Source organism: Psilocybe cubensis, chromosome 4, assembly GCF_017499595.1.
Source record: "Psilocybe cubensis strain MGC-MH-2018 chromosome 4, whole genome shotgun sequence".
Classification (NCBI taxonomy): domain Eukaryota; kingdom Fungi; phylum Basidiomycota; class Agaricomycetes; order Agaricales; family Agrocybaceae; genus Psilocybe; species Psilocybe cubensis.
The window spans coordinates 308,069-335,919 of NC_063002.1; the positions used below are offsets into that span (position 1 = coordinate 308,069).

Below are 27,851 nucleotides of genomic sequence, written 5' to 3' on the forward strand. Positions count from 1 at the left end.
TAATGTGCATTACGGTGCTCCCGGGATACCTTCCACGACAACCTATAACCGTCAATTAACTTACCCCACGGGGGACGGGGATCAACCTCGTTTATACAATCACACAACTTTTACGGGACTGATGAATCATTCTCATGGTAGGAGGTGGCCTGGCTGATCATGTCCATTTTTTCATCGTATCAGTACTCTATTATGAAAAGCTGATTTGACACGAAATTACTCACCTGCAAGGAGCATCGCTTTTTCAAATACACTCTGAACTCCATACCCTGTGAGGGCGGAGCACTCAATGTACGCAGCTGCCCCGATATCCTTGCGCATAGCCAGACCTTGAGGAAATTGAATAGGTGATGCATTCCTAAAAAAATGATTAATGTAAACCACTCAGTGAAGTAGTATAAGTTGCACAACCACTCACATTTCACGAAGCCTGTCACGTAATTCCGAATCTTTACGCAAGTCTGTCTTTGTGCCAACCAACAAGACTGGTGAAGACGGGTTGTGGTATGCCGTCTCTTGACTCCACTACAAGAGCAATCAGTCAGACAACGTCATCTCGAATCAACATGAATCTAAATTCGTACCTTTGTCCGAACATCCTCGTAGCTATCGGGATCCACTACTGAAAAACACATTATAAAGACATCGGTCTGAGGGTAGGCGAGAGGGCGGAGTCGATCGTATTCTGCATCACCTGGCGTATCCCATAACTGAACAATGTACGGTTCTCCATCCACGATGTGTGTCACAGAATACGTGGTGGTGAACACTAGATGAGCATATGCCATAATATTAACACCTGCTCTAGGCATTCTTTTCTCTTCAAGAAGAGCATACGCACTGAGAGGAAAATGCTCCTTTGTTGATGGCATTGCACACAATCGATATTTATTTCCAAAACGTGTCAAGGTAGATATTGTAACGTACAGGAAATTTGCCTGTTTCGAATCTGATCAGAAGCGACGTCTACAAGTCAAAACAATCGTCAGATTTATTATGAATGAGATCCATTTGACGAACCTTCCCAACCGATGAATCCCCAACCACAATCACTGCAACCGTATTCAAGTTCCGTTAGATATTGATGATGTGGTGCAGTCATGAACACCGACATTTTAGGGTGGGTGGCATAACTTTGTCTTCAGAAGGTAGCCAAGTCAGGTCACCAACTATTGCCAGAATGAAATGAAAGAGGGTAGAGATGATAAAGAAAGAAAGGATAAGTACACGTCTCACAATGCATTACCTGCACCGCCATAACCACGTCATTAAAAATATGAGATGTCAATAGATATCGTCGCCCACGCCTATAATGACACTTATTCATCAGAACCGAACCCTCGGCGATGTAGAACAGATGGACACAAGAGGAGTCCTGAGTCACAGCTATAAAAGAGACTATAAAAACTTAGAGTCATTTCAATGATCAAGTTGGGAATATGGACAATTGTACTCCCAACAGTGCAACAGCTACAGTTGGGCGTGAAGTTAAGGGTATATTCTTGCCATCGTGACATATGTGATCGTGAAAAAGATCAAGCAGCAGAACGTTGAGAACAGAACGGTGCTTAAACAGTCTGCTTCAACCACTTGTTGACTACCCTGTCTGCGATGTCCAGGCCATTTTTCTCCATAAACATCATATGTCCATTTCCCAATATTCCAACATCCTGAAGATTGACGTGGTCGACGGACACCCCGGCAGCCTTCAAGAAGTCTACGCTGCAGGAATCGTACACAGCATGATAGCTAGACTCTGACGTCACAACGAGGACTGGCACCTTCGAAACGTTGGCCAGTTTCCGAGGCGGAGAGGCTTGTTGGATGCATGTAAAGTTCGTCGTGGAAGAAACCACCATGGTATTGAGGTCAGATGCAGATTCAATGGGAGGCGTAAATTCCACGGGGATTTCTGTGAGACCAAAGGGACGAGCAGAGGCGAGTGGAGGAAAGACGGCGTTGATGAATGGAGGTCCGATGGGCTCAATAGCGACGATGGCTTTGACTAGTGATGGTCTAGCGTCTGCCAAGATCCATCCAAACTGACCCGACTGGGAGTGAGTGAGAACGATGGCGGGCTAAAGGGAAATAAGTTTAAAAAATCCGGCTAGCACAAAAATCAACACGCACCCCTACTCTGTCAAGCAATGCCGAACCAGCATTTTTCACTTTCGCGGAAGCTTCTGCATCTGACGCCAGTGCAGGCACAATTGACATATAGAAATTGTCAAACGTTGGGTCGCCTCTGCTCCCGTTTCCCGGCCATTGGGTATGGAGATGCGCTTGTGGCCATAATTGGAACCTCTGTGCGTCAGTAAATCTTTGCTCAACCGTGAGCACATCGAATGTCATCTGCGGTCCATCAATGTTTTGTTGCCAGGGAGATCTTCCGCGTGACGGCTGGTCAACAAGATACAGCTATGCAAAATAATCAGTGCCCAAACATTCGAATCAACGTATGATTTCGAGCATACCTCGTAACCCTGAGACATAAAATAATCTGCCCAGCCTGTCCGTCCATCTGGGGTATTTAGAAAATTTGTTCCCGTCATTCCTGGAAGCTCATTAACCAAATGGATTTTCAAAGCCATTACACAACACTCACCATTTCCTGGAATTATCACAATCGGTAGCTTTTGGGTGACCACTGAGGGGACCAAATGTTCAACGTACATTTGTCCGCTGGACACCGTGACTTCCGATCCAGCGATAAATGTGCCAGCAGTCTGTTCGTAAGCGCCTCCAACGTAGAAGTACGAGCGTTTATGTAAAACGCCATTCGCAATTGGTGGTGTTTGTCCTTTCAAATCGTTTCCCATGAGGTTGGCCCGAGCCACAAGACCTGCTGTGAATGCTGAGAAAAGACCCTTCATTGTAAATGGTGGTTATGCAATCCGCTGGAGCCTGAGAGGGACAGCAAATTTATCTGTCTATAGCCGTGGATAACGACGCTGGGAAATATGCATGTGATGCAGTAAACCGGACAGCCTGAGGGAGAATGAAGGTGCGAATAAGGTTTCTGAAACCAAGCCCAAAATGAGACTGGAATTTGGGAATGAGAAATCTGATAAATAATGTTAAGTGAGCACATTCCAACTAGTTTCCATTGAAAATGTTCTAAGGCGCAGAAACATGGCAAAAAGTTGGGGTTTAGGTTGGGTTTAGGCAACAAAAAGTTGGACACGGTGTACATAGATATATCACATGATTTAGTCACGAGAGACAACATCTTGGTCGCGTGACTAGAGAAAAATGCGCGTTCTTGCCCCTCACTGGCGCGTCAGATCGCGTCAGAACTTAACACATTTGGAAGTATACCTTAGACTCGACAAATGGCGGACATTGTTAGCTTTGCAGGTACGGCTCAGTAGAAAAGAAATCATATGGATGAAAGAAAATAGTTCATTATGCTGTATCAAATATACAACGTCGTATACCAAGAAAGTCGAAAAAATTATCACGAGGCGTTACAGTAAGAGGGTATTATGTAGCCTCTCAGTTAAAGGATCATGCCACCGCCTTCTCAGAGTCATGGTCAACCTTTAACAAACATTAGCTATGGATCTGGTTGGATAAGGACAATAATGAAGCTTACAGTTTCCTTTTCATTGTGATAGGTGTTTGAGAATGTCTTGTTTTGGGAGAGAATCTCGTGGCGTTTGGCATTCGATCCAAGGACTGAGCAGGAAAAATTAGAGTAAAGTTAAGAACATGAGCTATATTACTTACTGGTCGATTCTCTGTAGAGGATATCGATCTGCTCCAAGGATAGGCCTCTCGTCTCAGGGATGAAGAAGTAACTACGGATGCAATCATAATCAGTCCCGTGGATTTGGATAGATATATCTATCAGTCATAGCACTTACGTGAAGACGAAGCATCCCACACAGGTTCCACCCCAGATGAAGAACACTTTGACTCCCAGATTTGCTGCTCTTACACCGTTCACACCGAAGGTAGATGCGTTAACAAGGTAGGGAGTAGCATAGCCGATTCCAAAATTCCACAACCAGTTGCTGGCAACAGCGAGGGACATGCTCTTAGCACGAACACCGAGGGGCTGCGAGATAGACAGTAAAATTAGATGTGTGTGATAGAATCTAGCATAGAAGTCACGTACGAAGAGCTCTCCAGTCAAAACCCAGATAACAGGTCCCCATGAGGTGGCAAAGAAGGCAATGTAGCTGAGTTCAAAGTTAATATTAATCCTTCCATCATCACAAATGATAAAGTACGCACAAGCAAGTGAATGCAATCAAAACTCGTTGAGCGGCAATGTTGACTTCCGCTGTTTCCCCGTTCACACGACCCGCCGTAACACCCACGATGGCAACAATGAATTCGCAGAAGCACATGCCAGCAGCACCGATGAGGAGCAGCCTTCTGCGACCAACACGGTCGATAAGTTGGATACCAAACAGGGTCATGACGGTATTCACAACGTCACAAACAATCCTGCAGAAAGTCAACCATTGAGATACACATATCATACAGAAATGTGGCATGTACTGACTGGATAACAAAAGCGTTCTTAATTCCTGCTTGTTGGAAGAAGGTCGTTCCATAGTAGACTGTTACCGAGAAGGGGAATTAGTATACTTCACGTAAAAAACTTTAATTTACTTACAAATGAAATTGATGCCAGTCAGTTGTTGCCACTACCATCGAGGTTAGTCTTTATTAAATAATGACAGCATCATTAATGGTATCGCACTCACTCCCTGCATCATGATACCGGTCCATGTTCTGAGGCCATTCCTATCTTCGTTATTTCTGAAACAAGCGAGGTAACCACCCTGGCTAGCCTCTTTTTCAACGGCCAATGCGGTGGAGATTTCAATAGCTTCAGCCTCGACCTCTGGTGAGTCGGGGGATGCAGTCATCAATCTTCCAAGGGCAACACGTGCATCAGCTTGGCGATTCTTCAAGAGGAGATAACGTGGGCTCTCGGGCAACAAAATCTATTTTTAGAACAGAAAGGTTAACGCTGATGGCAACACCCCATTGGACTGGCACATACCATTCCACCAGCTAGAATGGCAGCCCATGCAAATTGCACGGCAATGGGGATCTGCGGATGTATGTGAGTATACAAATCACATCAATCACAATCCATTGTGACCAAGATAAAGATCACATCGTGGATCGATGAGAAATATGTACGTACCCTCCAGGAGGAGTGGTTTGGTCGATCTTTAGTAGCATTCAGTACGACTGCAGCAAGGAGTGCACCGATAGTGACTGGAAAATTTTAATTCAGACATCTTATCGTATATCACAACAACGTGAACTTACTGGCCAATTGGTAAAGTCCGACAATTAGACCACGAATGGATTTGGGCGCGCACTGTCGGAGAAAGTCAGCATGAGAAACGGATACCGTGGGTGGATCTGTGGATTACCTCTGACTGGTACATGGGAACCAAACAAGACACAAGACCCTATGACGATTTTTTAACATCGGCTTTATTCGTCACTTGGTGAACATACCACTCCGAATCCGGCGATAACTCTGCCAACAATGAAAACTGCCCACGAAGTGTCGAGCTGGAGACCAACACCCAAGCAGAACACCATGCAGGATGCCACAAGACCCCATTTACGACCGAGAGTGTCTCCCACTGGCGATGCCAAAAGTGCGCCAAAGAATGTTCCAGCAGAAAGAATAGATACCTGTAGTATGCAGCGTCAAAGATAGTATCAATGGCCCACAGACCAGGCTAACGTACAACCAGGGATTTGTCATTTGTGGGGATGTACCAATTCAGTGTTGGATCGAATTTTCCGAAGAGGTGAAGCCAGTCGTCCATCGCAATGACTCCTCCAATGGTTCCCGTGTCATACCTGAATGATGAACGATGAGCAATTGAACTCTTAATGGCACTAAATCTCGCTCGCACCCGAATAAAATTCCTCCAAAACCTGTCGGCGTAGTCTGTGTTAGAGCCTTTGACCAACTGAACTGTGAATAAAAAGCATACCTGCGAATGCCGACATGATGATAGCCCACAAAAGGGACGTCGAGGACACGCCTCCTCCGGTACCACCTGCACCTCCAGCCATAGTTACTTAGTATTGACGAGTTTGAAGGTGATGAGATATGGGTAGGCGCTAAACGCGAGCAAGGGGGAACAATGGTAGGAACCAACCAAAGAACCACAACAATTCGAAGCACCCTTTTTAAAGTCCCGATGGAATGCAAGTCCATTTGGGCGATAAAAATAGATTGTTTGGACAGTTGGCCTCGGTTAGCATATGTAACCCACGCGGTTCTCGAAACACATTGCGGGGCTGGGAAAGCATACGTGAATAGAATTCATCTGGATCTGGCACGGAGGCGAAAGTACCGGCATCCACCAGGATCATCTATTTGCATGACCATAGACATCAGAAATATGCAAGACGCCGTTAAAAGTGTTACTGAAGTGACACTAGGCTATGGGAGGCTTTTGGCCCTCCGGCAAAAATTTACCACATTCCGACCTTTTCTTTGAATATCATCTGGGTCGTCATCCGCTTTAGTCGCAAATTTGGCAGCCTATACAGAAAGCTACTGTACTCTGCTGTAAGCCTGTAAGTCCTTAACGCCCGAGTGTAGTGCAAGTGAGGGATGCGCATCATTCCGGTGGTGATAGGGTTGAATTTCTCTAAACTAGCATGTTGATGAGCACAGGACATACCTATAACCTTTCCCAAGCTAGGAATGTTCCACCAAGATTGAAACATTGCAGGATGGAGCCGACATCGGGTTTGAGTTCCGGTTGTCAACGAAAGGGTGGGGATTGCTTGACTGTTCTGTATGTATGCAATGTATACGGAGTCGTTCAGACACTGAGAAATACATGGTGAACCACATCCGTTACTGCGCAGTTTGCCGTCTGGTCCCTGTCATCCATATGCTTCAGCGATGGTATGTCCCCATCGATGCACCTCCCACGGGGTAGTGGAATTATTTTTACCACATTTCTCCATATCGTATCCATCAAACATGGGGTGGAGCAATGTTGCAATCCAAATATGTTGGCGTGAAGACGATTTTTGTCTTTGAAAGACTGATATAGAATTTAGCTTGACTCGGTGTTGAGAGTCAATTAATCGATATATACGATAGCATGGGTTAAAGTAGTGATTGTGCACATTAGAAAACATTGGACAAAATACAAGCCTCCAGTTAATGAATCAATGTAACTCGAATTCCCGGGTATAACGCAACATTGCTTGCGTTCAGATAATGAAAATAGTACAGAATTAAAATATTTCGATGCTTCTTCAGATTCCCCTGGTTTTACTAATCAGTGCTGTGCAATTTCTGGTGCTTCTCCCAATCAACGTAGCTTGTTTTGGTGTTTCTGGTGCTCGAGACTCGAATAATCCACTAGGAACCACGTTTCGACGGAAAAACCTCTCCTACATACCTCGGATCGTATCCCGACAATGAACGGCGGGTGCGGATCTTAACACATCGCCTCCGAAGACTGACAAAAACCGCCCGATGTCTGATGTCAAAGTTTTTTTCAGAATGTTAAGGGCTACAAATAATACGTCGAGCCCACCCGATTGCGTCGACTGGGTGTTTTTGATTGCCAATGATTGGTCCAACATTGCCTTCAATTGCAAACAGAGATAGTCACGCTGTTCTATAACTGAAAGTGAACGATTATAGTAAATACCTTTATAATTTTATAACTTGATGGAGTGCATCGAGGTTCATGTACAAGAAAAGGCAACCCAGACCATCTACGTTAGCGGGTCGCGACAGAGTCGCAGACCGCTTCTACGTTGAGAACAGTGGTTCCAGGCTAAGATTCTTCTTGGCCGTGGCCAGCCGTGGCGTCGCCGGTCTATTTTTAGAGCATATGTGTGTTCACGAGACTTGGCAAGCACATTGCCTAGAGAGGTAATGGATCATTGAGCAGACATTTCACCCATGTAGGTATGATTAAATCCAGCTAAGTACTATATGTGATACTTAACTGGTTGCTAGATACGGTGAATGTTCCATGAACCCCGAAACTCAAAGCATTTTGAATGGCAGCCGGACCATTTCCACACATTTTTTTTTTGCTTGGATGACCTGTACTTCCTCAATCTAAGCCTCTAAATCGAAGGTGGCGATCATTATTTTGCAATGATAGAAATTCAAGAGTGTTAGAGTACCTAGAACTTTCTGGTCAATATTTTCAAACTACCCCCTTCGCAATCCCGCTGTCGACGTTCGCCAGAAGCAAATATGGATTCAATTCATTGACTTCGCAAAGAATAAAACCTTGATTTTGGGAGCGTTCAGAAATTTTGCATTATCACGTAAGTTCTGGGAGTACTGTAAATGCGACGACCTGAGGATCATTTTATATCACCTTGAAATGGACCCGGTTAAACTGTCAGTTGCGGCTCATACCGCTCGTCCCTGAATAGCAGCAGTCTGCAAGTGAAGCCAAAAGACCGGCCAATGTTCTCCATGGAATAACTTAGCTATAAACGTCATCCCAGTACAGACATATGTAAACCAAATAGCATTATAACAGCAAATCCCAACGTTGCAGAATAAATAGGACACGTACAACTGTCAGCAGCCCTGTCAGCAGTGCGAGTTACGTTTACGCAACAATATCTTCGCGGACATGTTTGGAATGCAATGGGCTTCCACGATCATTTTTCGTGGGTATTCATCGTGCTCAAGCTTGATGTCGTAGTTTGTTACGATATGCGCCAGCATTGTCTTGAGTTCTGTGACCGCGAAGAAGCGACCAGGGCTAATTTTTGCTTTGTATCAGCATCAAGAAGTAAACTTATGATTTGACAACGTACCAAGTCGAGCGACCGTGACCGAACCCATGATACTCCAGAGTTGGAGTAGCCACTAACGGTTGTGTCGCGCCCGATCCGGGTTTAGGGACAAATCGAAAGCCTTCAAACATGTGTGCGTCGGAATATAAGCTTTCGTCTCTGTGCCTTGCGTACACATTCACAGAGATACCGGCCACCTGTCTGGGCATGACAGTCCCATCGGAGAACGTAAAGTCTTGGACCACTGCACGACCCATATTCACTGTGGTTAAAGTTTAATAGCCAGATAAAAATGGATGAAACGAGGCATCGTGAATATCAAAGCGCAAAACCTACACAGAGACATGAAATGCAATCGTTGTGACTCGCGTAAGTAGCTGTCCATCTTGTACATCTTCCCGATTGAGGCTTTTGACCATCCTTCTGTTTTGACGACGTGCTGTACTTCTCGTCGGATCTCGCCTGCATCCTGTGGATTTTGGCAGAGCTGAAATAACGCAGCGGTAAACGTCTGAGGATAATATAATTAGAAAGATTTTGTAATACATACAAAGCAAAAAAGCATACCGCAGAAGACGTATGGATCGCGCCGAAGCTGATGAAAAGCAATCTAGTGCTTAGATCCTCCACTGTAACTTCCTCTCCAGAAGCAAGAGCCGCGTCTATGAGCCACGAGATGAGATCATTCTTGAAATTCCAGGAACATCAGAGCCAGTTCTAAAATTATCGACAATATGTACGTCAAAAATGTAAATGAAATGGACTGACAGGTTTGTCCGGCCAATCAATACCGTGAAGCTTTTGTTGCTCCAGCCTGAATTCCACAACCGGGCGAATGTAGCTCTCCATCTTTCTGCGCAGTCCGTGTATACCGGTCACAAGTCGTGCACCAAGTCTGGATAGATAGATTTACAGGCCGGTAAATCAGAAAAGATGCAGGTGTCAACGAGAATCCGGGATTCAACGTACGGTCGTAGGAGAGGAGGGAAAAGTCGAATGAATCTCCCTTTGTAGATCTCCTTGGTTGCACTTTCGCACAGACTACGAAATTCGGGGTCGTCGGCTAGAAAACGCAAGATTTGTCAACAGTTTCGACCATGAGTTAAGAATACAGTGGCGTACATAAAGGCTTTCCAAATAGGTAGCGACAGGACACCCTTGTTATCACCTCAACTTGAAGTTTGTACGCCACCACCGAAGACCATCCTAAACAGAAGACAATCAAGATTTGAGATCAGTTTGATGAGGGCTAGAAAAAATCCACCTTTCTCGTCAGTGGGAAGTGGTATACTGGCTGCGTATGCGCGTTGGACTTCGTCGTGAATTTCATGAAATCGCGCAGCGATGTTTCTCGTCAAAGCGGACCGAACGACATCGATATGAAAGGGGTTGTCCAAAAAGCGTACACCCAAAGTGTATCTAAATCCGAGATACTATCGGAAAAAGGAAATTCAGTCTCAACTTTTGCAACGACATTTTTTCCAGCCTGGGTGGAGATTGGGCGGCGGTGGAGGAGCATGGAAAGGAAAAGGAGGCTGAAGCGGAATAAATTGCCACTTACACTAGCAACGGAAGACATAGAGTGAAGCTGCTCTCCCGTTGAACGGCGTATATCGTCAATGAGTTGTGTCCCGTTCACAACTACAGACCAACCGTCGAAGGTCGAGAATTTGAAGATGCCATTCGGATACTGTTGAGCCATTTGTAAGTCATTTATGTTTACGTGGAACAGAAAAGAGCTGTTTGTCAAACATCTGCCCCTTGGAGCAAGTTGAGGTGATAAACAACAGTAGAAACGATGGCGTACCAGCTTATACCCCTCCAAAAGTAAGTCGGGTGCATCATAGATATATTTTATCGATGTCAAAAACGACAAAAACGGGTTTGAGTAACCGACTGTTGGTATATGGTCTAGCTGGATCACAGAAACAGAAACAGAAATGGGTAAGCTTGAAGGATGCGGAACATTATGTGACATGTAATAGAGCAGAGAGCAGCACTTACATCGTCTTTCGACAAGAAAATCTTGTACAGTGCCACCAGTACTGCAATACAAAGAGGTGCTAGGATAAGGTCGGACATAATGTACAGGAAGAGCCTCAAGAGACGCGAATAACTTCAATTGATCTATATAAACTAGCTGGAACTCAGCTGAATACATGTGAGAGAGCCGTGATATCAATTGACTAGACCCTTACGTGGTTAGTTAATGACCTCGCTCTTAAGTAGTCCTAGCGCAATCAAAAAAGCTGAGACCGCCCAAATCCGGCTGATGTTCGATACAAACCGTCGGCGATGATGTGGCAACGCGTCGCGTTATAGAAAAAAATCTCCAATGAAAAGGGTATTGAAGAACCTTTCATTTCAAAAGGGCGAGACATGGATTAATAAATTGCCAAGGAAGCCGCATCTGTCGACTCCAAAAACAAAACTGGGGGACATCGATGTTGACGTTGTTCCCTTGGCCGAGTTGTGACATGGATTCACTTCGTAGGAATCACCGCAAAAAGGTGTAGTCGAAATGAAACTTTTTTTTCACATCATGACAGCATGTATTTCGAACCCTTTGATGATTGATCCAAGAGACCCCACTGCTCACTCGCACCCTCATATCGCCCTGAAGTCCCTTTCCCATTTACGCCACATCCCTATCCACAGGAAGGCGTGAGCGTCGTGCTAGCGCGACGACCTTCGACAGCTGTCTTTCCAGTAACGCCGCTGTCTCCATCCCTTTTAGGATAATGTCATACGTTTCCGCGTCGACATCCTCCGATAAACCATCATCTTCCAACTGGAGCGACTCGATAAAGTGCTTTAATTCGTGCATCTTCGGTGTGGATTCCTGCACAGCGCGTGCGATATCTTTCATGACTGCAGGTCGGTTTCCGGTATCCATATTCCGCTGCGTTGTGCCAACTGGTGGTATTGACAGGTGATGAGAAGGCTCTGGATATGCACGCGGTGTCTGCGGACGCGTTCCGGTAATATTTGGCATTCCTGCAGTATGGCTGCTTTCATTTGGTAGTAGCCCTGGACCTGTAGGGGAAAATTGGCCATCTTCAGAATCAAAACTGTTCGGCCAATGGTTGTAACCAGATTCAGTTGCATTCAGTGCATCTTGCAGGGAGCTTGAGGAAGGTTGAGGGAGGGTGGTGCTTATTTGCAATAACTGCTGTGAGTGTAGAACTTGCTGCCCATCTGAAGTTGACGAATTCGCTACTTGAGCATTGTAACTCGAGGGGTACGCTGATCTCGAATGAAAGGTATGTAAAGTTTGTGAGGTTGAGGAGAGGGGGTTCCCAGAAGGTATTCCCGGCTCGTTTCGCGTGTATGATTGCGGCGGAGAACTGGTGGAGGCAGCGGCGTCAGAAGGGGCAACAGCTGTAGGTAATGACGAAGCTTCTGTCGCCCTTGCTCGAGAGCGCCTAGGGGCACGAACGCGAGGAGTACTTGATTGTTGATTGGCGTCAACCGCATTGGAACCTTGACTCTGCCCCTGAGCCCCGCTAGGTATGATGGTAGCATTTGACGATTGTACGAGATTTGAGGTAATCGTGTTGGATGGTACTGATGTTGACGTAGATGTCGACGCATTTTCCGACACTGCTGGCCGCTGCAGTCGCTTTGAAAGAATATGAGAGGGTCCACGAGCAGCATGTGCTACGGGATCTACCCTCCTCATCTCAGCGCGGATATAATCCCTGTAAAATACATTGAAACATAAGTGGGGGAATCCTATCGACAGAGGATCTGAGAACGCACCGAGTCAAATGCAACCCTGTATCCTCAAACACACGCTGCTTTACAAGTCTAGCACCTAATTTTCCGGTGGGGTCTTTCGCCATCTGAGCAGCGACGAGCTGGCGCTTCACAGCTTCACTGAGTTCCTTCGTCGTATGCTTGCTTGCCCATAGCCCAAGCATCTTCTTCCGACGATAGACACTCCTCTCCCTATATAAATGGGCGCACAATTCAGCAAGGCGTCGGGCGCATCTTAAGGATAAAACACACCCTAGGGTGACTCCATGTTCCTCCAAAAGAAGGTTGCTGATGAGTCTGTTATCTGTTATCCCTTTGAGATGATAAGCATTCAGCAACTCTGCAACGTGTGGGTCATCCAGCAGAGCTATGGAACGGACAATACGGTCCAGTCAAACCATCAGCAAATCAAGAAAGCACAGTTCGAGCTCACTGACGCCGATCCTTGTACTGGTTTTTGCCTGATATGTTATGCGGTGGGCGTTTTGGTTTAGGTGCAGCGGGGGCAGAGGGTTGTTTGGACGAAGATGCCACCGCGTTTGTCGTCATAATTGTTGCAGGTCAAATTTCCAATCAGCTCAGCAAAGAGAAAATAGAAGATTCAGCAAAGATTACGGATTGGATGAAAGCAATTCAACAAAGGGACAAGATGGTTGTAGTTTGAGTAGTTTATCCATTTGCCGAGTCGAAAAAAGCGTACACAATTACAATATATCACGTGAACATAGGGGGGACAGGAGAAAATAATGCAGCAGTCAAGAAATGTGACGGGATGAAAAAGCAGATATGTGTATGGAATGAAAACGCAGTTATTTTGATGACTGGTGACAATATTTTGGGCAAGTCCACAGAAAATACACGATGTAGTGATGACGAGAATTAAAGAATAATGCTACAGGTTGAGATGGAGTAGAAATCAGTGAAAGAACTCATGACTTAGATCATTATGTTCATAAATAATCAGGACGTTTCCGTTGGTTTCAATTAGTGCTTGATTTTTCCGAGTCTGCAAGTTTCTCGTGTTCGACGTGCTGGATGTCCTGCTAAACGAGAAAAAACAATTGTCAGGCCCTGAAGAATATGGACAATAAAATTGTGGACGTACAACTTCTTTCTGCTGTAATCCAAAAGAGTGGTCAAGGTTATTGTCAGAATCGATGATCTTCTGGCGGTAGGAAGTGGAGTTGACGATGGATGACTCCTTGTACAGCCTGTCAATCTGTTCAAGCGAAAGACCACGGGTTTCGGGGATGAAGAAGTATGTGAAGATGAACGAGCCAGCGCATGTTCCACCCCAGATGAAGAAGACCTTGACACCGAGATTGGCGGCCTTCTCACCGTTGATACCATATGTGGTGGGGTTGACAAGGTAAGGAGTGGCATATCCGATGGCGAAGTTCCAAAGCCAGTTAGAGGCGACGGAGAGCGACATGGCTTTGGCACGAATAGCCAGAGGAGATACCTCTGAGGTGACGACCCATCCGACGGGACCCCATGAAATAGCAAAGAATGCGATATAACTGAAGAAAGGAGAATTAATATGTCTAACGATGGAGTCATGTTGATAAATGACATACATGCAAACAAAGGCGATGAGAACACGCTGAGCGGCCAAATTGACAGATCCATCGGGCTGGACGTCTCCAGCAGTGACACCGACAATAGCGACAATGAACTCGCAGAAACACATTCCAGCGGCACCAATGAGAAGCAATTTTCTTCGTCCAAGGCGATCAATGAAGGGGAGGCCAATCAATGTCATGGCAGTGTTAACTACATCGGCAATGATACTAAATCATGATCAGAATTTAAAATCAAAAGTAACAACAACATTCCACATACGTGATGATGAAAGGGTTTTTGATACCGGCTTGCATGAAGAAAGTAGTTCCGTAATAGAAGATGAAGTTGATACCGGTAAGTTGCTGCCATGCCTGGAGCCAGATACCGGTCCATGTGCGAAGTCCGTAGTGCGCTTCGTTGTTCTTGAAGCAATCCAAGTAGCTCGCAGCGGTCTCAGACTGCTCAAGAGTAAGAGCGGCTGTAATAGCAAGGCATTCCTCCTCGACGTCAGGGGAATCAGCGGGTGCACTCATCAAGCGTCCAAGAGCCTTGCGAGCAGCCGCTTGCTTGCCTTTGAGCAGGAGGAAACGAGGAGACTCGGGAAGGAAAATCATCCCACCACCGAGGATGGCACCCCAGGCAAATTGGACTCCAATAGGAGTTCTCCAAGAGCTATGGCTTTGTTCATCCTTGGTCGCGTTCAAAACAATGGCAGCAAGAAGAGCACCGATGGTGACTAAGAAGAATGTTGAAAATTTTCGCTGGCCCAAAAAATGTAACTGACTTACTGGCAAGTTGGTAAGCACCGACAATAAGACCACGGATGCTTTTTGGGGCACATTCAGATTGGTACATAGGAACCAAACACGACACGATGCCGACACCGAAACCAGCGACGACCCGCCCAATGACGAAAGCGACCCAAGCGGTGTCAAGTTGCAGACCAGTACCGACGAAGAACACCAAGCATCCGACCATTATGCCGAGTTTTCGCCCAAGCCTATCACCGAGAGGATAAGCAAGAAGAGCTCCAAAGAAGGTACCAGCAGAAAGAATCGACACCTGGAGCAACCCAAGTAAGAACCCATAATAATTCCACCACAAAACTGATACATACAACGAGGGACTTGTCCTTAGTGGGCAGATAGAATCCCAATGATTCGTCAAATTTTCCGAAAGTGTGCAACCAATCATCCATGGCGATGATACCAGAGATTGTTCCTGTATCATAACTGTCGAGAGTGGTGAGGATGCGATGGCTGACATCTTTTTAGTAAACGATGACATACCCAAACAGGATACCACCAAATGCTTTGCAGAGACAAAAAACATGTCAGCGTCTTCGAGTACGCAAACAAAAGATTGGACGTACCAGCAAAGAGGGACATCACAACCGACCAGAACACCGAGTTGGACTGAATGCCTCCACCATCTCCTCCAGGTCCTCCAGCCATTGTAAGTTTAGTGAGGGTGTGAGGGTTAATGCGCAAGGGGAGGATCTACGACGCTGTGAGCGTGTCGATGGTCGTAACGATATGGATGGGGAGGAAGAACAACCGATAGGCAAACGGGGTATGCAAGCGGGGTATTATGGGGTTGTTGGGGTTTTTTAGAAAGGGCGGGGGACAGGTTTTTATAGGATTTTCCTCTACGGAAAAGGAAGAACTGGACCACCTAGACCACGCTTGAAAGCAGGCAAACCAAACGCGTCGGGGCTCGGTTTACATCATAGAGGTTTGACGGATCGATGGACATCATGGATCTCGGGTACTCAGAGCCCAACGAACCAGCTGCAAGGGCCTAATGGGAAAAGAGTACACGCAGGTGCCGCGGTTTCCAATTCGTTTTTCTTTCTTCATAAATCGCAATGAACCGCAATCGTCCATGCGTTGCTGCTTAATCCCCTTCCCGATGCACGACCGGGAGGTAGCCATTTCGGCTCGGATTTACTTGTACCCTGTCCCATCCCACAATACATCTTGGTCCTTATGAGAAGCCAGTTCATATCTTGATGAGAGTGAATCCATTTCTGAACTATGCACCTGTATAATCATGACTGAATGTAAAAAAAGGAGTATTGAAGTATGATTGAAGTTCGAGGAAGGCTGGTAAAAGCGGATTGAATGCATGCCAAGACTAAGACAACGCATATGTCATCTCTTCCCACGAGTTTAACCTCCGCCAATCGTCTTACGCCGCCCGAGGAGTCACAGCTACTTCTCCCTACTTCTCCTCGTGGTTAGCAGATTTTGCTGTTATGCAAATACAAGCATGTAAAGAGAATCTCTATAAGCCAATGTTTTATAGCTACACTCCCAGTTCTGGTGGTGAAGGTTAATGAATGACTGGTAAGCGCAAAACGGGGATAATCTACCTTAATTCCAAATACGAGGGTCCCGCTTCGGAAGCTCGAATGGATTTTGCGCGCTTTATAATTAGCCCTGAGCCACACGTATCATGTATTGTAAATCAAATTCTACTGGAGGACAAAAATAATGACTGAGGTGTGAAACGACTCAGGACGACTCCGTCCTTCGAGAACCGTTGAGACGACGAATAGAATGTTCGACTTCGAATGGCGGAGGAAGCCTAGCGTACCATCGGAGTAAAAAGAGCCAGTCACAATGCCGTTATATATAGTCCCATTTTACTACATCGCAATAAAAAATCAGATGGCCAACGAACAACGAGTTTATCGATGATATCGCTATGAATATAACCCCTTCAAAATTTCGTCAACCGCGCTGAATTTTTTGACGACGCGATAGAGGGCTCCTTACTTGCTTTCGTGTTCCTGATCGCGACTTCCGAGGAACGGTCAACTGGAATGAACCGGTTCTCATTAATCTACTTCGCTCCACGAATTTATGCATATGTGCCCCTGCTAGATAAGCCTTGCTAGACCGGTGCCTTGTAAGCAGGTTGGAGTCATCTGTAACCAAAATTTAATATCAATTAACCATGACGCTCCTAACTCTCTGACACTTCGAAGTTCCAATGCATCGATTCTAAAAAATATTCATTTTACATTCCATTCTCTCCTGCCCATCACCCACTGGGAGGGTAACGAGCAAAGCGACAATGCGGACCAACTCTCGCACAAATAAACAAGGATCTACAATAGCGCGCCCGACCCGCTCCCGCACCTCGGTTGCAACAACGTGGCTCCAGGTCTATAATGTCCGCAAAGTCCGGGTGCGGGTAACAACTCACACCAAACGCCTAAACGCGTTGCGTCTACACGGGTTCGGAAGAACCGAACCGTATTCCGCATAATGCTCTATACCGCTCCAGAGCGTGTATTACGCGTTCGTTGGGCGGGACCCTCCAGGCACTACCAGCTCTACCTCTCCCAGTGTGAATCACAGGTTAAAAAGACGATGAGACCGCGGGCGATAATGGTAATTGTAACTCGGACTCCGCGCATTCATTGCGTCCCATGGCACATAACACTTGGCACCTGGCATGGTGTAACCTAGCCCCGAATGCACATCCTGACGATTCCATGAGAAGATATGTTCTCTGATTCTTCCACGTTTTAAAATTACATTGCAAGCGATTCATGATATTCTCCATAAAACGAAACCAACTGTCAGGGAATCAATAGGTATTAAGTGTGGAGTGGAGTTTATCGATGGTAACCTGGAGAAGCATTTCGGCATTCAACCATCATTGCCTTACATAGGCTACCTATAGCCCAATATTGGGCCCACACTCTGTATAAGGCAATAGTGTTTTATCATATGCCTCCTACACTCGAGCAAAAAGTACAAAAATATAATTGATATTCCCAAATGATACACGCGAGACAAAATTATCTAGAGCAGCCTGGAAGAACATCCCTTCACCCACGATTGTACGCCCAGGGCTGCTCACGGGCACTAGATTAAAAGCCAATGACATCAGGGCCATAGAGTAATGACGGGGGTTTTCTCCGCAAACCACATTCCTAATCAACCAGGCGATAAAATACACATCATATACATGACCTTCTCTGACACTATCGCATCAATCATGACTGGTTTTATCGGCCGACAGATTGTAAACATCCTGAGGACAGAAGAAAAGAAAAGGATCTTTACCCTTCCAACAGGTCCGCCAAAGTCGGTGGTTCGACGCCTCCCATGTTGCATACATCTTTGAAGTCGGGAAGCAGCTGTAAACGAAACGAACCTAGCCCGAGTAGCTAGCACAAACAGAACATTCCATCCAATCCCGACACAAAAGAACAGACGGATCTTTTCCGCCACATACCCATCCTGTTTTGAAACTGCGGTCGAGATTTCCCAAACCCCGAAGCGTGTCGATTCGCAGCCATATGCAAACACATTGGGGGTGGAGCATGGAATAAGCCCTGCTTCTGTCTGGGGGAATTTTGAGAGTTTCGCATTTATCGATAAGCCCCAGCAGCAAGAGGATTTGAAATGCTGGCGTAAGCAACTGTGACATCACTTTCTTTTCCCCACACTTACCTCTTCCCCTCCCCCTACCTCTAGCATTTTACACCACCCTGCAGCGCAACGTCAACTTTCAGTCGCTTTAACCGCCCATTCTACACCAAGTCGAGCGCTTATAAGCGCCCGTATCACGTGTGGTAACGTTATTCTCCTTGGATTCTCCGTGACAGGAGCCATCGTTCCGTGATATACCTTACAAGGTGAATGAGGCGTACACCCAAGCGCTGGGCACAGCACCGAGAGGACGCTAAGGATTTCTTGACCAAGCCATGTGATATACATTCGTCGTCGCGGAATCAGATCAACTAGTCTGTTTGAGTGAATCGAGTAACTTACGGGACATATGACCCTTCCTGTTGAGGTACGTCGAACAAGAATGGAAATAGTCAAGCTCACTCTATTTCCTCAAGACTGTTGTGCCTGGATTGGCGTTGAGACTTGATCAGACAACGTCTGAGGTCGCTGGGGCTTGGGTGACGGAACAGAAACGCGATTGATTCAGAGGCCTCCGGATTCGGAACTTGGCTGAGTGTTTGCAGGACTGGAAGCCAAGACGCGCTGCCAAGCTTCGAGACCTGACCCTCAGACTTCACAACAACCTCAGAAAACAGTTACATGGACGCAAAGACTCTGTTCGTCCAGTCGAAGATTCCTACATGATCGAGCCATGGAAAGTGCGTACTTTAAAATCTCCACCGCATCAACCCTTGTACATGCTGTCCTGCGAGGAGTGTCATTCTAATCACAGTATCATCTTCCGCAAGTTCAACTATACCGCGTACGGGTATCGATTACACTGCAAGTGCTTGAGTGGAGGATCGCCAAAGGTACTCTTTAGCAAGCGGTAAACGATAAAACAAGAAATATATATGCAAAAATAACACCTTGGACATTATCACAGTGATGTCATGGCACGAACATACTATTACAAGCATTGCATGGCATGTCATCGACCCCTGTCTAGATTATAGCTGCCACTGGCAAACGCGCCAAAATTCTTCATGAATTTCTAAGACTTTCAACCAGATCAAGGGTCTCCTTCATCCCCTCGACAAAGCATCGCAGCATATCTGTGTGATCTCCATCACGAGCCTGTTCGATTGTGAAGGAAATCCATTGAGTTGTGCACGTCATAGAAGTAACAAAACAAATACTCACTTTCACAATCCCTTTATAATACTCAGCTCTCTGCGCCATTGTTATTGAGATAGGAGGGAATTTATGCTGCAGTAGCGGGAGCGATGCAATGATACGCACGAGTCGCCCATTTCCATCCTACGGATTGAAATTAGAATTTTTTAGAAATATGGTATCGCACATTCGACGGATCCACATACATCAAATGGATGACAGCTAACTAACGTGAGGTGCGTCCAGCTAGCACTAGCGAACGGATTCCTCCACGTCCTGATCCATTGCTACAACAAAACATAAAATTTCAACACAAATCAGTCTTGAAAATTCGGAAAACTCACCTTGGCCATTCTGCATATATACTCAAACTCCTTGTCGACCTCTGGGTATGGGCACATTTGAACATTGTAGCTGCCTGATATCACGACTGTTTTCCATGTCTCTGCACGTGTAGCCCCGGGTGCGATGTAGCGGCTCTCCAGAAATCGACTAGTCTTCATGAGGGTAGCGTGAATTGCGCATGCTGCGGACATGGAGAGGGGAGCGGTGTTGTTGACGAGGGGGGTTAATTGCTGATAGGCCTGTCGTCATTATGAGTAAATTTTTATAATATATTTGAATATGAGGATAGAAGTACATACAGTGACTGTATCTCTCAAGATAGATCGAATCTTGTCTGGATGGGATAGCGGGCTATGCGGTTCTGTTGAAATTACACCTTCATCTAGTCCACGCCTGATAAGGTCTTGCATAGACTGTTATATTTCCTTCAGTTTACCGCATAACCGCTGAGAGACTATAGCTTACCTTCTCCTTCAGCAAGAATGTACTTTCTACGTGATTCGTTTCAATGGCCAATTTGACAAGGTACGATGCGTAAAAGGTTGGATCTTGGTTCAATGTGTTCCATCGCTCTTTGAGCTCAGAAGCACCGGGAGGCAGCTGCGGTTGATCTGTCGGAAATTTGTATTCCTTCGTCGGCTTCCAAGGGCGATAATAGGTCACTAAAATAGTCCAAATCAGTGAGCGGTAAAGTATTATGACCAACAGCAAACGACATTACCTTGACACGATTTCTCCAACAGCGCGTTCGCCAACCGCTCAGTTCTCTCTGAAATTGCCTGCAAAAACACATCCAGCTTTTCATCGCAAACGCTCAAGCGGCACAAAATGTCCTGCGCCTGTAGGGAAACGGGTAAGGGATACGTAGCAATGCGGAAGAACTGGTAAGATCTTCACTTTCCTGTAAAGACCAAGTGCAATCGCATCTCCTCCAAGCCGAAGAACCAGATTAGCTTTCCTGACTAAGAAATAAGGGTGGGCGCGTTCTGGGTATTTCTCGAGCAATTCTTCATATAATGATACTGTGTCAGCTAGTTCGTTTGTTTGTATCAGTCGTTCTCTGTCCTCCTGGGATATAAGGTCGGGTATTTCCTGTCAAAGTAAATGTCAGAGCCTGAAAAGCATATCGGAGGTACAGGAGCCCGAGTATACCTGCAGGGCTTCTGAAGCGTATGACTCCATCGTGGTTTGACTCCAAGTGGAACCATCGCGGGAAGAGCCAACAGTTGCCAAATGATTACGTACTAACCATTTATCTAATAAAAGATTGGCTTCGCCAATTCGGGCCTTGCTGGTGTTGGGACGTCGAACAACGGTCCGGCGCACACCGGAACCCAGCCAATATGCAATTTATTTCTACTACTAATTATGTCTCTACATTATGCAAAGCCCCTTTCCATTATATGTACCTGTGTCGACTGGTTAGGAGATGGACCTTATAGTGACAATAGAAAACTTACATATGTTCTTCGATGGCACATCAATTACTGTGGCAATCCGTGCATGGTCATCACAACATTGTCCACCAAGCCTCCAAATCACGTCGGTCACTCCGAAAGCGTTGTGGCATGGCGCGGCCGACTCGCCGTCCGCTGAGAAAGGGATAAAGAGTACGTTGTTACCAGTCAGCGATTTTGGTGACTTCATGCAATAGTGATCCCGTGAAGAGCCCTGATGGCGCAAGTTGAATCCGTAAGATCGGTACGACGAGATGAGAGGCTCATCATCACGTTGCGCAAATTGAATAACTGCCGATTTGTTGTTGAGTAGGTCTGGATACAGGCAGACAGCTCCCTCATGGCTAATGAAGTTCATGTGGAGAGTTGATGCTGCTGAGAAGATTGGAAGGAAATTTAATGATGATGCCGAGACTGTGATGATTATAGACACCGTTGACGTTGGATGGCGGAACACAGAGACGCGCTGGATGTAAGAACTTGGTCTATTGTCATCCGTTCTATCCACCAAAACATAACCGTGGTTGTAGCAGAACGCATCGACTCGGTACTCGTTAGCCTCAGAAACGCTAATATTGATGTCGTTGTTTGGCAGGTCCAGATGCGTGAAAAACATTAGAGCCCCATTATCAATCAAAACACTGTTAGACCACTTTAAAAAGCGCAAGAAACCAGGTACGGTGCCGACGTCGTATGGACTAAGCAGGTCTGCTAGTCTTGAAATAGCTGGCAAAGTGTTATAAGACGCCTATTACAATAAAACCCAAACTTACCTTCATATGACGATGGGAAGTCAGCCATAGGTAGTCAACGTTAAGACTCGGAGACAAGGACCTTCCTCAACATCACCGTCATGACGCCTCGCCAGTCCGAGACACAAAAACCAATTGGAATAGATTGAACATCTGATTAGATTATAGGTATCTGATTACGTCAGTCTTGACCAGATTACCACTTATATAATTGATATGTCTCTGCAGTGAAACTACTCGAGCACCCCACATCCTCTCTTCTATGATGGCGACACAGTCCGCTCGCACAGGTACATGCATTTTCCATATGTACTTTTCAATGACGCGGTTTTCTCAAGCACGTTTTTATTCACAGCAAGGCAAAAAGTTCACGACATCATACGACCCTTCGGCGTAGGTAGTGTGGACGACTTCCTATATTTCTTGAAGTGGTCCAGCTCTGTTATTACAGGGGCATCCGCGCTCGCATTTTTCACGGGTGAAGATATTACTCCTCATAACCTCTCTCTGTCTGTTAGTCAGACTGGTCGTTCTCGTGTGCACGTCTTTTGTGTGCGACACGGATATGAATATTTGCAAACCTTCCACTCAGACAACGAGCAATCAGTTTGGACCGAACACAGCTACTACTGTAACTTTGAATCCGGACGCCAGATTACGGTTACAATATCCAGAAATCATGTCCCATTTTTGCCTGTGTTCAATTTCAGCACGACGTTTGGCATGAACTTCATAACACCCCAGGGCGCGGTATGCTTGTATCCGGAGTATTTGCCGAGAAACCAAGGCGTCATTCTTTATAGGAGATCGGACAATGAAGTCATTGGGGAACTCCTTCACCGTCACAATTTCATTCTGCAACCCTCATGCGATAACACTGTTCGCTCCTTCCTGGAGCACCCCCGAGGAATGTCATTGGACACCATATTATTCATTCCTTTGGACAACTCATATGTTGGCGCGTCCCCTATGCAACAGTATGATATTGTTTGGCGTCTCGCGGGCCAGTCTGGGTCCCCGAATGGCGCTGTGATTGACTTACAAAGTGACCAAATTCGTGGGTTCTCTAAGACTTTCCGTCGAGCAATAACGATCTAAAACTTTGCAAACATCCAGATGTACTTGAGGATTACGGTATTTTTGAAATATAACGTGTTCACCAGCTTGTATTGAACATGTACTTTACACTGATATAATTAATATTGCAACCTAATGTGCCCATAATCTTTGTGGGCGAACGCTGAACTTTTTAACAACCTTAAGCACATTGGCGTCTCGCTTACTGGTATCTAAGCGTCAGCTAACTTCATTACAATTAAAACAGAGCACTATGCTTACGGTCCGTTCCTTCTCCACACAGTACCCTCGCACCTTTCGTTGATGATTCTCCAAAGAACCTCCGATTGGGTTGTGTAGCAAAATTTGAGGCCTTCCCCTCGCAGTGTTGTAAACTCCAACATAACACGCCTGTACCTGTCATACCAGAAATACCACGTATTCGCTTCAAACACAGATGGGCCTGTGGGGAAATTTGTTTTTTCGAGTGTGTAAGTCCAACATAATGCATCGCCAACCCGACGGCCCCCCATTGGGAACATACGAGTCCCTCTCGTTATATATCGCACCGGAATTGTTTCCTCGCCTCCTTCTTCCCGTGGATAACTAATGATAAGGTCGTCAATTTTCTCGATCAATTTGTCTTGCATTGTTGGACTGAGCATCATCCACGTTGCTGGATCCGGAATTGAAAAAGCAATACCATAACCCCTGTGGTGATATTTTATGACTGCATTCTGGGTTCGACGAGCCATCATGTTTGACTTCAACAACGAGAGTCTCCTAGCCAAAGTGGCCAGTGGATAGAGACAGTACGCCTTTTCATATGTAATGACGTTCATGACCGCGGCTGCATGTAAGTGTATTATATCAATGAGATCAGTCGGTAGAAGCCACGGGTCAATACTCACTGCTGTGGAAAGGCACAATGCATTCCATTACACTACCTAGTGCCGTAATCAACTGCACTTTTGACGAACCACGCACGAATAACAAAATGGACCCTAGGGTATCGTAACCGCCATGAGGAAAATGGACATATTGATTATCCAGAGCCACCTCTGGAGAGGTCAACTCAGGCAATACATCCATTATGCGATATTCGAATCCACGGGTTTGGAGCCAGTGGACTACTTGCCATGCATAGCGGTGTTCAACATATGTATCCAGGTCGTCCGGAACCCAATGTTTATCCCGTGACAAAAAATGGAGGGCCGCCGAACCCGATATGACAAGGCCTGTGTCGTATTGAAGACGACGAAAATCGTCATATTCACAGGGCATAAAGAAACGACACAATAATTTTTCAACAGACAGCGCCCTGCCCATATATCTGTTGACCCTTTCATGTAGTTCTAAGCAAGTCCATGACAGCCGGTACAGGGACCTTTGATCCAAGTGGTCCATGAGAGAGTCATCGTACTCGGTGGAAAAACTCCTGCAAACCAGTCAGCCACCAAAGCAAAAACAGCAGAAAGAGAATACATGCGCAAAAAAATCCATTTTCAACAGATGAAACAATTCCTTGTGCTCGGGGGCAGTGGTCACCTTTCCAGGCTCACTCATTGCTTTTATATCGAAGTCCATTGAGTCAACTTTAATCAGGAGTAAATATTTGGAACAAATACAATTAAAACACGGAATAGCTATACTACGCAAGTGCAATGATTTGGGAGGGCATGGCAAATTACTTTCCCAATACCGATAATATTTTACTTGGTTTTCTTGGTAGGACTTCCTTCCCCATCTCCTTGGTCCGTAACTTCTCCTGGGCAAACCAATTAAACAGTATTCCACGTTAAGACAGCGAGGTACTTACTTGAACGACGTAAGCTTGACCGTCTGGTTTCCGGTTGAGACACCACAGGTACCGGTGCCACAGGAGCTGAAGATGTCGCAGGGTCACTCTGTTGCGAACCACCATCGGACGAAGATCCTACGAGCCCCGAGGCCACACCTCCGCTTGTGACCGTGACGTTAGGTGCGACAGACGCTTGCGCGGGCGGAGGAAGGACAGTCCCAGGCGCAGGTGCCGGAGTGTCACGCACTGGCGCAGGCGCAGGAGGGACGGACACAGGCGTAGAGGCAGGCGGGACAGACCCAGCCGGAGGAGGGATATACACAGGTTCCGGGGCCGGTGGAACAGACACAGGCGTAGGCATCGGTGGGACAGACACGGGAGCAGGCGGCGGTGGGACAGACACAGGCGCAGGCGTCGGCGGGACAGACACGGGTGCCACAGGGGGAGCCACAGGCACAGGTGCGGAAGGGATCGACGTCGAAGCAATAAGTGGCGGCGCCTGCGCAGAAGCAGACGCTGCTGCTGCGGGTCGCATAAGCGTCGGAGGCGGGGACACCCCCATTACCGGTGTCGTTGGACCACCAGCGATATCATGGGACGCCGGAAAAGAGGCGTGTCCTGGTGCCCCAGTGGCGCTGAGGGCCGTATCTACTGTGAAAGATGTAGCGGATGAGGTACCTAGAGAAACATTAGTGCTATGAAAGAAGATATATAGGTGAAGTTTGGCATACTGGTTTGGTATGCTGCTTGTGGTCCTACAGCACTACTCATTGGCAAAGCCAGATGAACCGTCATAGGGTTGGCGGTGAAAGACGGTTGCTTGACCTGACTAAAGTCATGGCGAGTAGGAGTCTGAGCCTGACGGGGCGGTTTACGGGGCGAGATCATGCGAATAGGGCTCTGCAGAACAGGTGGGGGTGGACATAAGACACTCACACTTTCAACTCTCGCCGAGAAAGTATCGGATGCATCTGTGCGAGTGGATGTGACGGCCATGTGGTAGTGGCGGAGAGTGAAAGTCACTTCCACCACGGAACCTATCAGCAACAAGGCGAACAAGTCTGGGCGCGTAATTAGTGTTTCCTCCACGTCGTACACAGGCATCAGTCGGATATGGTGAGAATTTTTTGCACTGTTGAACCAAGGGGTGCAAGCGGGGTTGACTGTATATCCGTATGTGGCACTGTCGCGCGCGGGAGCTGTACATATAGCATTAGAACTGTGTAATCTCGCCAAGAAGAAAAGAGGCTTACTCGTATTTTCAACACTCTGAGAGAAAACGGCGATGGTCAGATAAGGGGAAAAGGAATAGATCCAAATGGCATTACACACCCTTGGTTCCCAAAGCGGAAAACTGAACCGCATAGTGCGCGTTTCCTTGTTCAGGAAATGGTTGTGCTTGTTCGTCTTCGCAATCGACGTTTGACACTCGGACAGGTTATCAAAACTCGTATCATAGTCTCCGCCCAATGTGAGAACCTGGAGAGGCTTCCCAACATCGAACACCAGCTTCGCCCCAATGGCATTTCGCAAAGGATCTTGCCACATTGGATTGAAGTTCCCTTGGGGCTCGAGGTACGCGCGTGTGGTGACTTGACCAACCACAATCAACTGGACAGGTTCTATGGCGTCTGTGGGCCTGCCTGGCAGGGCTAACACCTCCTGCCCGGCACCACGCCACTGCACGTATTCCTTAAATCCAGGAGATGCAGTGAATTGCGGCAAGGTCAGAAGTTGTTGACGAACATAGGCCTCGTTGAAAGGCATGGTGGCGCTAGGGCTAAGTCAGTAAAAGATTTATAACAGGAACAAGTCAGATACATACGAAGAAGTGTTCATGGCGACAGACAGCAGCACTTGTGAAGCGGAAACTGAGGGATGGTGGTCGTTGAAAACCAAGCTAATTATGTCTTAACGCCAAACCTGCCGCTTTTATGTCTACGAGTGATCCTTGGTGACGTAGTCAAACAGATACGCACCCGCCAAATTTTACGCCAAGGTTAAAGGTTTGGCCAATGAAAGAAGGGAGGGTGGTCGCAACAAATTTGAGGCAAGATGGCTGCATTCTGGGGACTTCCAATCCGATTTTGAGAACGTGGGCCCGCTCCTTTGGTCAACAAAAACGACGGGACAAGTTGACCAGGTCGGAACCTAGTCGCGTGTCCACATGGTTAAGTAAAACCCCTCTTCAAACATGGCCCAAAAACTCACTTTGGTACCGCATGAAATTCATAGAAAAATGTTCCCCCCCCCGAAAAAAAAATTGTGTCGGTTGTGATCGCTGTCGGGCTCCCTTCATGGCAGGGTCCCTGGCGGGTACAAGTGAAACCGATACAATGAGCCACACATACTATGTGCTTACTTGCAACGCCATCCACTGCGATTATGAGACAGGTGTTCGTGCCAATTGGACAAACTGAGGTGAAGCAGTTGAGGTTAGAGAAGTAAGAGAACCAAACCCCTTTGGGGCTGTCATACAACGGCAGACCATCCGCGATCAACACACACAAACACAGCCATCGGACCAATGTCCGATTTTCACGTCAGCAGAAGTTCCCTCACCGCCAGAAAGGGTAAAATAAACTGCGTAAATTCAATGACAGTACATGAACCGAGCGTTGGCCTGTGAATTTAGTCGACTATTCTAATTTCTAACACCAGTGTATGCAACTGGTAATTGGAGTCGTGAAATAAAATAAATTCGACACGAACCAAGTGTCCAATCAACTCCTTTGAAAAGTTT

General features: G+C 46.5%; 9 protein-coding genes across 9 annotated transcripts; 1 reads left to right on the forward strand and 8 right to left on the reverse strand.

The window, feature by feature from the left end:
* Positions 1-91: 91 nt before the first annotated feature.
* Positions 92-1,131, reverse strand: JR316_0004211 (Ras-related C3 botulinum toxin substrate 1; the record flags this gene model as incomplete). The annotated part of the gene is made up of 7 exons (XM_047889980.1): positions 92-153; positions 225-358; positions 419-525; positions 585-857; positions 928-966; positions 1,021-1,052; positions 1,113-1,131. The coding sequence occupies 7 exons, from the start codon at positions 1,129-1,131 to the stop codon at positions 92-94; spliced, it is 666 nt and encodes a 221-aa protein (XP_047749741.1).
* Positions 1,132-1,568: 437 nt separating this feature from the next.
* Positions 1,569-2,873, reverse strand: JR316_0004212 (putative secreted lipase; the record flags this gene model as incomplete). Its single annotated transcript, XM_047889981.1, has 4 exons — positions 1,569-2,078; positions 2,131-2,418; positions 2,475-2,554; positions 2,606-2,873. The coding sequence occupies 4 exons, from the start codon at positions 2,871-2,873 to the stop codon at positions 1,569-1,571; spliced, it is 1,146 nt and encodes a 381-aa protein (XP_047749742.1).
* Positions 2,874-3,507: 634 nt separating this feature from the next.
* Positions 3,508-6,063, reverse strand: JR316_0004213 (Major facilitator-type transporter ecdD; the record flags this gene model as incomplete). The annotated part of the gene is made up of 17 exons (XM_047889982.1): positions 3,508-3,540; positions 3,596-3,678; positions 3,730-3,800; positions 3,867-4,060; positions 4,121-4,184; positions 4,240-4,455; positions 4,514-4,571; positions 4,628-4,658; positions 4,719-4,961; positions 5,021-5,071; positions 5,168-5,241; positions 5,296-5,347; positions 5,403-5,441; positions 5,491-5,673; positions 5,730-5,844; positions 5,901-5,922; positions 5,982-6,063. The coding sequence occupies 17 exons, from the start codon at positions 6,061-6,063 to the stop codon at positions 3,508-3,510; spliced, it is 1,611 nt and encodes a 536-aa protein (XP_047749743.1).
* A 2,515-nt stretch (positions 6,064-8,578) lies between these two features.
* On the reverse strand, positions 8,579-10,869 carry JR316_0004214 (Cytochrome P450 monooxygenase 151; the record flags this gene model as incomplete). The annotated part of the gene is made up of 11 exons (XM_047889983.1): positions 8,579-8,753; positions 8,809-9,049; positions 9,124-9,298; positions 9,355-9,474; positions 9,556-9,682; positions 9,757-9,850; positions 9,910-9,993; positions 10,052-10,220; positions 10,349-10,477; positions 10,595-10,702; positions 10,792-10,869. 11 exons carry the CDS (start codon positions 10,867-10,869, stop codon positions 8,579-8,581), a joined length of 1,500 nt encoding a protein of 499 aa, XP_047749744.1.
* A 553-nt stretch (positions 10,870-11,422) lies between these two features.
* On the reverse strand, positions 11,423-13,095 carry JR316_0004215 (uncharacterized protein; the record flags this gene model as incomplete). The annotated part of the gene is made up of 4 exons (XM_047889984.1): positions 11,423-12,488; positions 12,550-12,738; positions 12,799-12,913; positions 12,984-13,095. The coding sequence occupies 4 exons, from the start codon at positions 13,093-13,095 to the stop codon at positions 11,423-11,425; spliced, it is 1,482 nt and encodes a 493-aa protein (XP_047749745.1).
* Positions 13,096-13,526: 431 nt separating this feature from the next.
* JR316_0004216 (Major facilitator-type transporter ecdD) lies at positions 13,527-15,563 on the reverse strand (the record flags this gene model as incomplete). Its single annotated transcript, XM_047889985.1, has 8 exons — positions 13,527-13,589; positions 13,652-14,066; positions 14,124-14,336; positions 14,389-14,845; positions 14,898-15,171; positions 15,227-15,341; positions 15,399-15,420; positions 15,482-15,563. The coding sequence occupies 8 exons, from the start codon at positions 15,561-15,563 to the stop codon at positions 13,527-13,529; spliced, it is 1,641 nt and encodes a 546-aa protein (XP_047749746.1).
* Positions 15,564-19,565: 4,002 nt separating this feature from the next.
* Positions 19,566-22,300, reverse strand: JR316_0004217 (Protein adenylyltransferase FICD; the record flags this gene model as incomplete). The annotated part of the gene is made up of 11 exons (XM_047889986.1): positions 19,566-19,658; positions 19,725-19,841; positions 19,904-19,984; positions 20,042-20,281; positions 20,342-20,455; positions 20,508-20,704; positions 20,764-20,881; positions 20,940-21,134; positions 21,195-21,298; positions 21,503-22,225; positions 22,273-22,300. The coding sequence occupies 11 exons, from the start codon at positions 22,298-22,300 to the stop codon at positions 19,566-19,568; spliced, it is 2,010 nt and encodes a 669-aa protein (XP_047749747.1).
* Positions 22,301-22,516: 216 nt separating this feature from the next.
* On the forward strand, positions 22,517-23,349 carry JR316_0004218 (uncharacterized protein; the record flags this gene model as incomplete). The annotated part of the gene is made up of 2 exons (XM_047889987.1): positions 22,517-22,541; positions 22,607-23,349. 2 exons carry the CDS (start codon positions 22,517-22,519, stop codon positions 23,347-23,349), a joined length of 768 nt encoding a protein of 255 aa, XP_047749748.1.
* Positions 23,350-25,019: 1,670 nt separating this feature from the next.
* On the reverse strand, positions 25,020-26,947 carry JR316_0004219 (uncharacterized protein; the record flags this gene model as incomplete). Its single annotated transcript, XM_047889988.1, has 6 exons — positions 25,020-25,075; positions 25,127-25,786; positions 25,840-26,307; positions 26,362-26,377; positions 26,441-26,888; positions 26,934-26,947. 6 exons carry the CDS (start codon positions 26,945-26,947, stop codon positions 25,020-25,022), a joined length of 1,662 nt encoding a protein of 553 aa, XP_047749749.1.
* Positions 26,948-27,851: the final 904 nt, after the last annotated feature.